Here is a 12,025-nt window from a genome sequence, read left to right on the forward strand (position 1 = left end):
ATTTATTGTACTCAAATCTGAGTACTGCACTTTAAAGATACAGTATTTTCATGTTAACTTGATTTCTTTATGGATAGCACACTAAAGTTTGCTTTGCTATTACAGTAACCACCGCATCACAAGATTAAATGTTTTTGCAGGCTCAGAAATTGTTCTGAGCATTCAAATGTTTACTTTGCAAATGTTATTTAAATATCTCAGTGAATCAAAAATGTAAACATTGTATTACTGTGCGTATGTTCCAACCAATGAAATATTTTCTTTCGGGCGAAAACAATTTTGATTGCAATGTAATACACACAGACACACGCACAGTAGGGTTGGGTTACAACTTACAAATTGCATATTTAGTGCAGTTGTCTTTGCTGTCAGCTTTAAATAAAATGCAACATTGTTTTAGATTGTTTATTGCTCTTTATTTTCATTTCAGTATAATGTTTATTTAAGCTGCAATTTTTGAGACCTACAGCTTGCACAGGAGTCGGTAGAGTTCTGATGGCAAGAATAACTACAAGCAAAAACTACTGAGGAACTTGGCCTTTCTTCTTGATGACATGCTCCATTTCAGCTATATTGGAAGTGTCCAGGCGGGCATCGTACTTGGCCAGGATTTTTAAAACGGGCCTCAGCCTCATCCACCATTGTTCTTTTGGAATACGGTGTCTGCAGAAGAAAATAAGTGTAAAAGGGAAAATCTAAACAATACATTCATGTCAAATCTTAGGTATTCAGATGCAATGGGATAGTCGGTCAGGAACACGGTTTAATTGAAGACACACAAACACATGCCTATCCAACAATGACTTGGCGAGTTTCTCTTTGTGCCCCACCTGCCTGAAAATACATGCACAGTGTTTTGACTAAAAAAAAAAAAAAAAAACTTACTCAAAGTCGGCTTTTTCTTTAAGCTCTGTCAGAGGCTGGAAGATCAAAGATCTCTTCTTCATGCCCAGCACACATGCAGAATCGGGAGAGTTGGCAAAGATGCGGCCTGGAGATTTGAAGTTTAAAATACATATTAGCACAGGTAGAACATGTCATCAAGAAACTATTCTTCATTTCAGCATTTTGTCTTTCAGTTCTCACCATGTCGGGAGCATTCCTTCAGTTTCTCGGTCAACCATAAGATAGACTTGATCCCCATTTTCGTCGCAAAATTCCTATCAAAGGGGCTGGGGGTTCCGCCCTAAAGACGAAGTACTGTTTTTGTTGTATTCATGGAACTGAACGTGAATTCACATCTAACTGTTGCCTTTCTAAAAATGCCATACCTGTTGCATATGTCCAAGTACATTCTTCCTACAGTCAAATATACCCTTTCCCTCCTCAGAGTACACATTGAAGAGAACATCTGTGGTGTAGTTTTCATTGCAGTTCTCATTTCTGAAGAAAAAAAGAAGGGCAATGTGCCTTCAGGAAATGTCTCTACAAGGGGATTTAATTGGGAAATGGATTTCATCCAAACCTCAGAATGAGTCCTCTCTTCACTGTTGTCTTCATCTTCTCCGTCAGGTGCTCCACATTCATCTATAAGCAAGTTGAGGGAAAATAAACTGTGCCTTACTGTAATTCACCGGACTAATAGGAAATGCGTGAGGCCTTTTTCCTGATGGTCATGACGGGTTTACTTTTCAATATTTTTATGAAATTTTTGGCAAAATGAGCCAAAATATGCAGACGAATAAAGGCGCTTTTCTGCCATATGCTTGAATTGTTGAAGATGACCACAACAAGAGTGGTAGATGAAGATGGATTTCCATTTGAGCTATTATGTTGTCATGACACGACTTGGGTCAGTCACTCTCCAGATGAAAAGAGCTGATGGTGCAAAAAGAAAAAAAGGCTTTGTATTGGTCTCAACAGTGCATGACATGCTGCAATACTTTCTAAAGTGAAAAGGACAGTTTCACCAGAATAAGGAAAAAGACACATCACTCTCAGACGTGGAACTTGCGACGGGGCGTACTGTAACTATGTCTATGGTATATGTATAGCTGTTGTATTGCTTCCCTTTCCTCTTACTTATCAACACTCACCCAAGAACAAGCAATACCATTATGCCATATTTGTCTTGGTGACTCCTGGTCTGTTGTGTCAATGAGTGCAAATATCTCTGTGTTATATTAAATGATCAGAGGGAGACAGATACGTCCACTTGATGCCAGAGGAAATTTTCTGGTCAGGCAATTAGATGCCGCTCTGAATACGTCAAAGTTCAGTTATTTGAAGATTTCTGCACGCAGATGTATTCTTCTCATTTATGGTCATGTTTTAAGAATGCTACATATAGTTAGCCTTAAAGCGAAATTGCCTAAGTCATTTTTAACTTACTTTCACAATATCAGTCAAAACATGCTTGCTAAGAATTGTGTGTTTTCCTTCATTTCCAGACACCGTCTTATGCTTTTGCATAGTTCGTGAGGTGGTATTTTGCACTGTATAACTAGATTTGATGTATTTTCTTAATTTTAACTGTGCATCTTTTATGAACCTTGAGTTTGAAATTAACAATTGAATTAAATTAGGGTTACGGTTGCTAGTCATTGTCACATTTGTGTTGTATATCCTTCTACTCAGACCTTCAGGTCCTTAATGTTGAAAGGCTCCTCAAAGATGTAAGCATTATCAGCTCCAGCTGCTAAGCCTGCCATGGTTGCCAGGTATCCACAGTATCCTCCCATAGTCTCAACAATGAAGACTCTACGCTTGGTACCAGCAGCCGATTGCTTAATCAGGTCACATGACTAAAGGTAATAAATAGGAGAGAAAGAGGGGCATTATAACAATGTAAAATGTTTGCTGATCTTTTTTGTTTTTGTGTGAAAATAAGTATACAGAGGTTATGGTGTTAAGAGCAGTGTCTGAGCCAATACTGAAGGCAGAACCAGGAACATTGTTTGACACAGTAGCAGGAATGATGACGAAAGGGATGCAGAATTCTTCATAGTTCTGTCTAGCCTGCACCATCTCCAGACCCCCAACAAATGCCTATGTTGTGAACAAAAAGGTAGCTTTAAAGCAAAAAGTAACTTTCATTATTATACACACTTTATTATTATACACACTTGTTTTTTATATTAACCATTAACTACAACAGTGCAGAGGCAGCTTTCGTAGAATACCACCACTGCTGCTCACCTCAAAGCCTCCAACAAGGACAATAGCATGAATGTTGAACTTCGTGATGTTCAGACTGATCTCCTCCATGAGCTTACTTGGCAGGGTTCTTCGCGAAAAGTAAAGGAGAAATCATGGTTGTACACATGGTTTAAGAAATATTACAATTGGTAGTAATGTCTCATTCTCAGAGCATTGAATCGATTGCAACTTGACTGTTCTGGTTGTCTGAGAAGACGTTTCGCTTCTCATCTGAGCAGGCTTCATCAGTTCATGCAACAAGGGTTAGTTAGGATAACACGAGCCTATCTTGCTTGGATGAGAGGCGAAATGTCTTTTAAGACAACCAGAACAATCCAGTTACGAACGATTCAATGTCCTGACAATTAAATGACCTGGATAAATGAGTATATTCACAGGCATATTGCTGCCTCACCTCTTAGTACCAAGGAGAGAGCCACCCTTTCCAATCCATCCAGCTACTCCGGTCCAACCAATAGGCTCAATCTGTGCAAGGAAAACGGGTTTGCTCAACACCCTCATCAAATACATATTGTAGAGGGAATGCATTTATAAAACTATGGATGTGTAACAAGAAATTACCTGCCCATAGGCTAAACCATCAAATCCGTCATGCACTGCCAGAATTTGGTGACCTTGGAGTAGGCCAGTTCTGACAACAGAACGAACTGCAGCATTCATTCCAGCACATGGGGCTCCCACATTTAGTACAGCTATGTTGATATTGCTCTGGTAGGTGCAAATTCACAGAAACATTTGTCAGACTTACAGGATCAAGTGGGTCATATAAAAAAATGTGATACAGATCTTGCCTTGGTATCTGGAGGATGAATGTGAGACAGCATTTTATAGGTGTTCCAATTGTGCTGAAAGCTCCTATTCTCAAAAAGTTGCAGGTATGTACGGACATTGAAAACTCAGTGCAACACTTACCATTGTTGTATTATAGAGCATAAAAGTGGATGACTCACTTTCCCCTGAGTTTCACTGCATCTTCAAACCTTTTTTCAGCCATTGCTTTGGTGACGTCCTTTGTCTAAGAATGTGAGAATACTAATGTTCTGCATCCTTGTCTTTCATAAGTATTTGGCATAGATAAATATTGTAAATATAATATTTTGATCGCGCTCTGGCTGACATACCACTTGCACACACTCCATAAGAGGCAGTCTGACAGCCATGTTTCCCGACAAGCTGACCACACTTGCAGGAGTTTCAGGTGTGGCCTCTAAGAGGGCCATCACTGCTTGCATACCCATCCTGCTGGCCTGAATGATCATAGAGCAGACTCATTAGAGAAGCCAACGAGCAATACCTTGTGATTAAATTATTGTAGATTATATATTCTATATTAGGTCATGGATAAGTACCAGGATTCTGTCAAAGGCTGAGGGTGTTCCACCTCTCTGTACATGGCCCAAGATGGTAGTACGGGTGTCGAAGCCAAGCCTTTTCGACACCAACTGAACAGAAATGTATTGGATTCATGAGTAGTGGTGTATTTCTAAAATAAAAATAAAAAAGTCTTGTAAACTAAATGATGTCACTGACCTGCCTGACATACTCACAGCTGATGGGTTGGCCATTGAGGTCTATTGCTCCTTCTGCTACAATGATAATATGCAAGCGGTTGCCAAGCTTTCTTTGCTAAAAGGAACAGAAACAAAATAGACCCACAAGGAGTATTTTTAATGAATTGTTTGTTTATGCAGGACCAAATCAAAGTTACCTCAGTCAGTCTTCTGCACAGATGCTCCTCCCAGTCCTTTTCTGGGGGCATCTCTGGAATAAACACCCAGTCAGCAGCACATGCCAGAGCGGTCACCAGAGCCAGGTAACTGTGAGTCAATGGTTAAGAGCTTGGGTCTTGTTTGTGGAAACAATAACACTATGACAGGTATTCGAAAACTGAATTGGTGTATGATATGATTTTGATTAGTAAAATGTTCTGGACAATAGTACCCTAAGTAGAAAAGCAATGTCAGTTTCCAATAAAAATCATGTCTATCTCCAATTTTGTTAGCTTCGTTTTAACTGAAACATGAAGAAATGGCATTATTGTTGCTTTTTGCATCAAAACAAAACAACAATTTGGAGATACAGTGGAACCTCCAAAGTTGAATGAATTTGATGCAGTTTGACTTCCAATCCATTCTAATTTCAGATGAACATTTTAGCAGCTGTATGATGAGCATGCTCACTTTCCACTGAATGGCAAACATTTCTAACTTGAGAGTATTACTGTTTTCAAGCCTAAAACGAGCAAAATAGTTTTTTTTTTCTGTTTCACATAAAAAAAAGACTTTTATACAATACAAGCCCCTTTAAACCTCCTGTAAATGGAATGAAGTTCCATTTACAGGAGGTAAATGGATTGAAGTTCATTCCATTTATGTTCATTCAATATTCATATTCATCAATATTTAGTGCCATCGCTTAGTGCCGCTTAGTGTCAAGATAATTTTGTCATAGGCCACATTATAGTCATGGTTTCCCTCAGAGGGCTGTTATGAAAACAAACAAATGTATGACCAACTCATCCTACCAACTCATCCTATTTTCATGTTCATAACAAATTGTTGGATAAATTGTTTTCAAATCAGAAGTCAAGTAATATAGTTTGTTCAATTATTGTTCAATTCATTGTGAAAAGGCGTTTGGTAACCAAATAAATCCTTGTCTGAACATTATTAACAGTGAAGACAATTTGCAATTTTGGTACAAGTTTAAACAAGAAACATAAATTTCTTTAGCGGGCCACTTAAAATGATGTGGCTGGCCGGGTCTGGCCCCCGGTCTGCGCGTTTGTGGCTTAGTGTATCTGTCCTTAGTTTTACTGTACAGTAATGCCAAAAATGACTTCTGTGAAGAAAGTGATAAAAGCCTCCGGAGACTAAAACGCAGTGCAAAGGTTTGTAAGGGGGTTTAATGTGAAGGTACAAAATTTAAAGAAAATCAAAAATGTTGTGTTGATGTTGATTTTATAGAGCAGAAGTACACTATTTTAAATATTATAAATACTTATTTGATGCTGCAGTGTGTAACAGAAAAAGACATTATGAGCACCAAGTTTTCACCATGACTGCTGCTCACACAAAGGCTGGACTCACCCACAATGCCTGCCCATTACCTCCAGGATGAATGTCCTCTGGTGACTGTATAGGGACACAATTAATATGTTAGAAAACCTCTCGGTCTGTCATAATCTCACGTGTAGCATATTAGTATGACGTGTGTCAGAAACATTTCAGGATTGGTGCCACAAAAAATATACAGTGGACCCGACTGGGCCCGAACGTCAATAGCAAAAATCTATAGATAATTGATGATTATAACTGCATTGAAAAAAAAAATTAACCCAAAAAAATTATTGAATAAGCGGGAATAAACTTTTTTGGGGTTCTTCAAAAAAAGTAAAAACATTGAAAAGAATTTGTCAAAAGTTGAAAAAAAAATGTTGAAAAAGAAATCTGCAAATAGGTGAGTCTGCAGTTCCACTGCATTTCAAATCCAAACATGTTTTCTGAGAACTAATCCACCTGGAGGTTAACACACTTTCCTATTCTTCTATGCCACGCCTTCATGCACCCTTGGAAGGATTCTTCACAACCATCTTCAAAACGTAACCCCTTACTGTACCCCTTGACCTTGCGAGAGAAAAGAGAGAAAAAAAAATCACACAGAGCTACGTTGGGTGAGTAGGGAGGTTGCTCCAGTACGGCAATGTTCTTCTCAGCCAGGAAATGTCAGATGCTCAGGGCATCGTGAGCAGGCACGGTGAAGCAGCAAAGAGTATTCCTGCCACAACTGTCGCCTCGTTTTGCGCACTGAATGAAGCAAACGCCACAGAATCTCTTTGTAGATATCCTGGTTGATCATCTCCGCCACAGTGAAAGGGAAAACTTGCTATTTGTTGTTTGGGTTTTAAATATATCTTTAGAGACACCAGTCATGGAACATTTCTGACACGTATGATATATTTATGTATAAGTCTACCTCTGTGCTGTGGTGGCAATGGCATCCACTATCTCCATGATGCGATGCAGGGCAGAGTCCGTGCCTATGGTCATGTCAGTGCCGCAGAAGTCATTGTCAATGGAGCCCACCATGCCCACAATGTTGAGGTGGGAGGATTCCTTTGCTTCATTTGTCGTGATCTTACCTGAGCACCGGTTAAAATGACAGTGGTCTCAGACATTTTCAATTACCAGGACACCCAATCAAGAATCATTTGGAGGTTATGACCCCTCACCAGCTTTGATTAAATCTGCCAGTAGCCCACTCCATTCAGTTCTGAACTGGTTGGCACCTGTGAGACTGCCATCACCTCCAATGACACAGAGGTTGGTGATTCCCAGCTTGACCAAGTTATAGGCTGCCTTGGTACGACCCTCCTTGGTGCGGAAGTCCTGACAGCGGGCGCTCCCAATCACAGTTCCCCCCTGAGAATAGGTAAACACCAGGCTCAAGCAGGTGGAGAGGCAGAAGGGTCATTCTAAGCTACATCAGTGACTTTTGCTGTTCAAAGAACCCTGGTATTTAAATGCCCATTTCATTCCCATATACAATTACACCGTCGAGGCTAAGGCTTTGCTAGAATTACTCACCAAAAGGTTACAGTGTGACCTGATGGTCACAAGTTAAAAATAGTGATGAGATAAGAGGTGTATATGGTAAGATCTCGCTATATCGTGGTGAACGTTTTGCTGGTCCTATGCATCGCAGATTTATAATTTTTTTGTTATACTTATATTGCGGATTATTGGCTATATAATGGGAATTTGAAGTGATTATTTTTCCACACGGACTGATTGGTTTTCTTCTCACCAGTTGCAACATCATTGACACACTTTCCCACGTAGCAGGGCGAATGTTTTCTCCACCATCCACGAGGCCCTGGTAACCCTGTCAATAAACAGAGAGAGAAAGAGAGCACATTATTAGCTGAGACTTGTGAAACTTCTTGGTTTTCATTCCTGGTTGAAGAACCTTTCCAGGCAACACGTGGCCTTCATCTCTCGGAATGGAGCACTTCCAGTGACCAGAGCCCTTGCCAAAGTCAAGTTGTCTTTGTTATTATGTGTCACCACCACTTCCGTGTTGTTTGATTGGTTCATTTGTAACATTCATTAATTTTTGTGTCTGACAGTGGCTGGCTTTGATTCTGAGTTCCAAGATTAGTTTGGTTCATGATCAGTTTTTGACAGTGGCTTTAAATTTGACCATAATAACATAAAACACAATGCAAGTAGAATTTACCTCATGGACAAAATAGACTTTGGCTCCGGTGTGTATTCCCATTCGAACTGTGGCCCTCACAGCTGCATTCATGCCTAGAGAACACAGTGTTCATTAGCATTGCTTTAATGGTACTGAAAAAGATGCAGGTAGAAAAGCTTTTTATTTTATGCACAGTATGTATATATACAAGTGCTACATTTAAATATCATTTGGTTGTATATAAAGCACAATATATTGCTAAATTGACATGCAAATGACGCCCATTTCTTCATTATAAGTTGATTTACAGTTAAATTTTCACCATGCCCTGAGATTGGCTAGTGATGAGTCCAGGGTGTACCTCTCCTCTCATCCTAAATCAGCTGGGATAGGCTACATCTCATGAGGACAAGTGGTATACTGTAGAACATTGACTATCACCCCAGCGCCTTGAGAGCTCATCACGGGTGCGCTGGTAAATTATGAAATGTCACTTAATTTTCCCAAAATCTGTTATATATCTTTGTTCATCAATCTACGTCAGCAATGTACAGTGACAGGTAGAACAATGAAATGCACTTCCATTAGATGGCAGAAGATACAATAAACCTGGGCATCCACCTGCTGCCATTCGTACAACAGAATAAGTCACGGCTTCCTGCGAGTATATCAGCTTTGTGTTCAATTAAACAGGCTCAAATTTCACATCGAGTAAGTCAATTTGTAAGTAAATTAAGAAAGATCATGATTATTTCAGTATCTTTTTTGTGACATTTTTATTTGGTGCTCTGTTGGGAGATTTACAGTATCTTACATAAAACGGGTGCCTTGACTCAATAAAGGTTGGTAAAAACTGCTCTAGAACAGGTGGAGTTTGCATACAGTCCCCGTGCGTGTGTGGGTTTTCTCCAGGTACTTTGGCTTCCTCCCACCGAGACCATGCATGTAGGGTTAATTGAAGACTAAGATCACTTGTCCATAGGTGTCAATGTGAGTGTGACTAATTGTTTGTTTATATGTGCCCTGCGATTGGCTGCTGCGCAGTCCTTAGTGTACCCTGCCTCTTGACCAAAGTGCAGCTGGGATCACCCGCGGCCCAAATGAGGACAAGCTCTATCAAAACTGGATAGATGGATACTTTTTCATGTATATAAATAAACAAGACACACTTGACTCTTTTGTGACAAGCATGACATTTTCTCAACTTTATAGAAATGAAGAAAATATCATAAACTTGTAGTGAAGGCAGTTGGTGCCCTCTCATTACTCCAGGGTTCACTTAAAGGGCAAGATGTGGATAGACTGACTTTGCAGGCGCCAAGAGTATCTTGCCTTACGTTAGAAACAAGAACAGAGAAGAGTTGGATCGCTCGCTTACTTTACTTCAAGAGGTTTAATAGCACATGACAGAGAGGTCATGATTCTATAATTAGCGAGAAAAGTAGATCCTGTGTCACAGAGAGATGAGCAAGAGTAGTTCTTCAGATGTAAGGCTGAAATGAGACTTTCTGGGGTGTGAAAATGAGTCAGTGTGGAGGATTGCCAGTTGAGGATGTCTGTAAGAATTCATTAAGGCTGGAAAAACTCAAAGAGCAAGACATTGCAGTGCCATATGCTCTGGCAAGAAGAAGGTCAAAGGTGAAATCAAGTGAAATGTCAGTGGAAAATTGGCCTCACTTCATGAAATAGTAAACTGTTGAAAATAGTTTTGATTTCTTACGAGAGAGAAAAAAAAAAAATACAGTCGAAATTGTTTTCCAAGAGCATCTTTTGGTAGTTGCTGAAATTCTTTAAGGCAGAGTCCATTAGGCTTGCAAGTTTATCACCTGTTAAAATAAAGGCCCGCCTCTAAACAGATGGATCATGAAATCTTTTTTAATTTACCCAAAAAGCTGTACTTTACCTCAGCCTCTGCACTCCACACATATCACCCTGAAATCCCACCACTTACCCTGGGCATCACCGCCCGAGGTCAGCACTGCAATCGCCCGACCTTTCCCCATTTTGGTGGAGTCACATGGAGCAATTTCTGCCATTGTCTTGGAGCTGAAGCTGGCTGAGGAAGATAGTCCTTCACGGTGAAAAGCCCTGCAGCCCTTCTGCACGAGGAGCCTCTCCCGTCTAACTCAGATAGTAATCGCATTCGCAAATGTTGTCCAGCTGACATACGATGAGGCAGACAAAATTGCCAACATATTTCGGCACACTCACATTTCAAGCCCTTCGTCCAGAATCAGAAGGGATGTAATGGGGTTATTTTTGTAACCACATACCTGTATATCAACTGCATGAGTTATTTTGAACACTTTATTGTCAAATCTCATAAATCCACTGTGTGTCACAAATGGCACATGAGTGATTGTTATGTTTACTACTGATACTGACAATGCAGAAAAGTTGCATATGAATAAATATTTGTGACAATAAAAGAGAGAGAGTAATTAAAAATAATGAACACTAATGAACAAAACATGGATGCTTGAATTTACTTAAAATACTTGAGTATTATTGTACGCAAGTGAAACAGAAAAAGTTTCATATTTCATTTTATTTGTACAGTTATTGATTTTTGCCGTTTGGACATATATTTTCCTACATATTTGTTGCACGAGCATGAAGCCACAACCTTTGTTCGAGGCATCACTGTTAATCAAGGTGAATAATAATAATACAAAAAAATCATTGTGCATAGTAGTTTGAATGAGTTCTTTCTTGTGTAATCCTGTTATGAATAAATGAATACAATATTAAACAAACAAACGTTAAAATTTTACTCCACTCAGAATATATTCTATATTGCTTTTAATAAAATCGAATAATTCAATATAACAAATGAAATCGCAAAGGATGTTAACAGTTGAATTCAATCATAAATTGATGCAGGCAGCATCATAATTTTTTTAAAAATATTGTTTGAAATGTTTGAAAAACAAAAAACAGTTCCACACTTTCTGTTTGTACAACACCATTCTAAACATATTGTAATTATTAAAAAACATGGCTTAAAAAACAAACAACAACGCCTAACCCAAAACCATATACATTTTGGCCACTTGGGCGCAGCAAAAACAAGTAGGTTACTGTAGTTACAAGTTCTGGGAAACTGTCTTCATGTTTGAATGTCATGCTTGTTAAAGGCTGCATTAAATTCCTTTTTTTAATTCTGAAATGTTTGTGATGATTTTGTAGCATTTTCACTCAAAACAGATTGCAGTGAACACAAAGAAGTGGGCTGGAGCAACAATTTGAGCGATAACAGAGTTGAACGTTTGATTAACAGAGGTGACAAAAGTGAACACACTCGGTACTTAACTAGAAGTAAAGATACTTTACTTAAGTAAAAGTACTAAAGTCACACTCTGAAATGTACTTAAAGGTGGAGTTTACAGTAAAAACACTTATTATCATATATGTTAAAACTGTCTTTATGACTCTCACCTATAGGTAAATATTGTTAAAATGCTTTTTAGAAAAATCCTCCCTCTCTGCCCCCATTTTCCATCCATCCATCCATCCATTTTCTGAGCCGCTTCTCCGCACTAGGGTCGCAGGCGTGCTGGAGCCTATCTCAGCTATCATCGGGCAGGAGGCCCGCGGGGTACACCCTGAACTGGTTGCCAGCCAATCGCAGGGCACATACAAACAAACAACCATTCGCACTCGCATT

The 12,025-nt window shown here is 39.3% G+C and overlaps 1 protein-coding gene across 2 annotated transcripts; it reads right to left on the bottom strand.

Annotated features, from left to right (window-relative positions):
• Positions 1-391: 391 nt before the first annotated feature.
• pfkmb (phosphofructokinase, muscle b) lies at positions 392-10,499 on the bottom strand. 2 transcript variants are annotated; one of them, XM_061785931.1, is made up of 22 exons: positions 10,310-10,498; positions 8,398-8,471; positions 7,966-8,043; positions 7,391-7,580; positions 7,135-7,300; positions 6,249-6,293; positions 4,868-4,976; positions 4,690-4,785; positions 4,509-4,601; positions 4,281-4,406; positions 4,110-4,174; positions 3,951-4,014; positions 3,721-3,867; positions 3,554-3,624; positions 3,139-3,226; positions 2,836-2,988; positions 2,580-2,744; positions 1,466-1,527; positions 1,272-1,383; positions 1,087-1,186; positions 886-991; positions 392-663 (listed from the first exon to the last, which is right to left on the bottom strand). In XM_061785931.1, the coding sequence occupies exons 1-22, from the start codon at positions 10,392-10,394 to the stop codon at positions 522-524; spliced, it is 2,337 nt and encodes a 778-aa protein (XP_061641915.1). In that variant the 5' UTR covers positions 10,395-10,498; the 3' UTR covers positions 392-521. The 2 variants fall into 2 exon arrangements, with proteins under 2 accessions (XP_061641915.1, XP_061641916.1); XM_061785932.1 differs by lacking the exons at positions 392-663; positions 886-991; positions 1,087-1,186; positions 1,272-1,383; positions 1,466-1,527 and adding an exon at positions 1,534-1,818 and having other exon boundaries at positions 10,310-10,499.
• Between the last annotated feature and the right edge of the window lie 1,526 nt (positions 10,500-12,025).

This window comes from Phyllopteryx taeniolatus, chromosome 9, assembly GCF_024500385.1.
Source record: "Phyllopteryx taeniolatus isolate TA_2022b chromosome 9, UOR_Ptae_1.2, whole genome shotgun sequence".
NCBI classification, from domain to species: domain Eukaryota; kingdom Metazoa; phylum Chordata; class Actinopteri; order Syngnathiformes; family Syngnathidae; genus Phyllopteryx; species Phyllopteryx taeniolatus.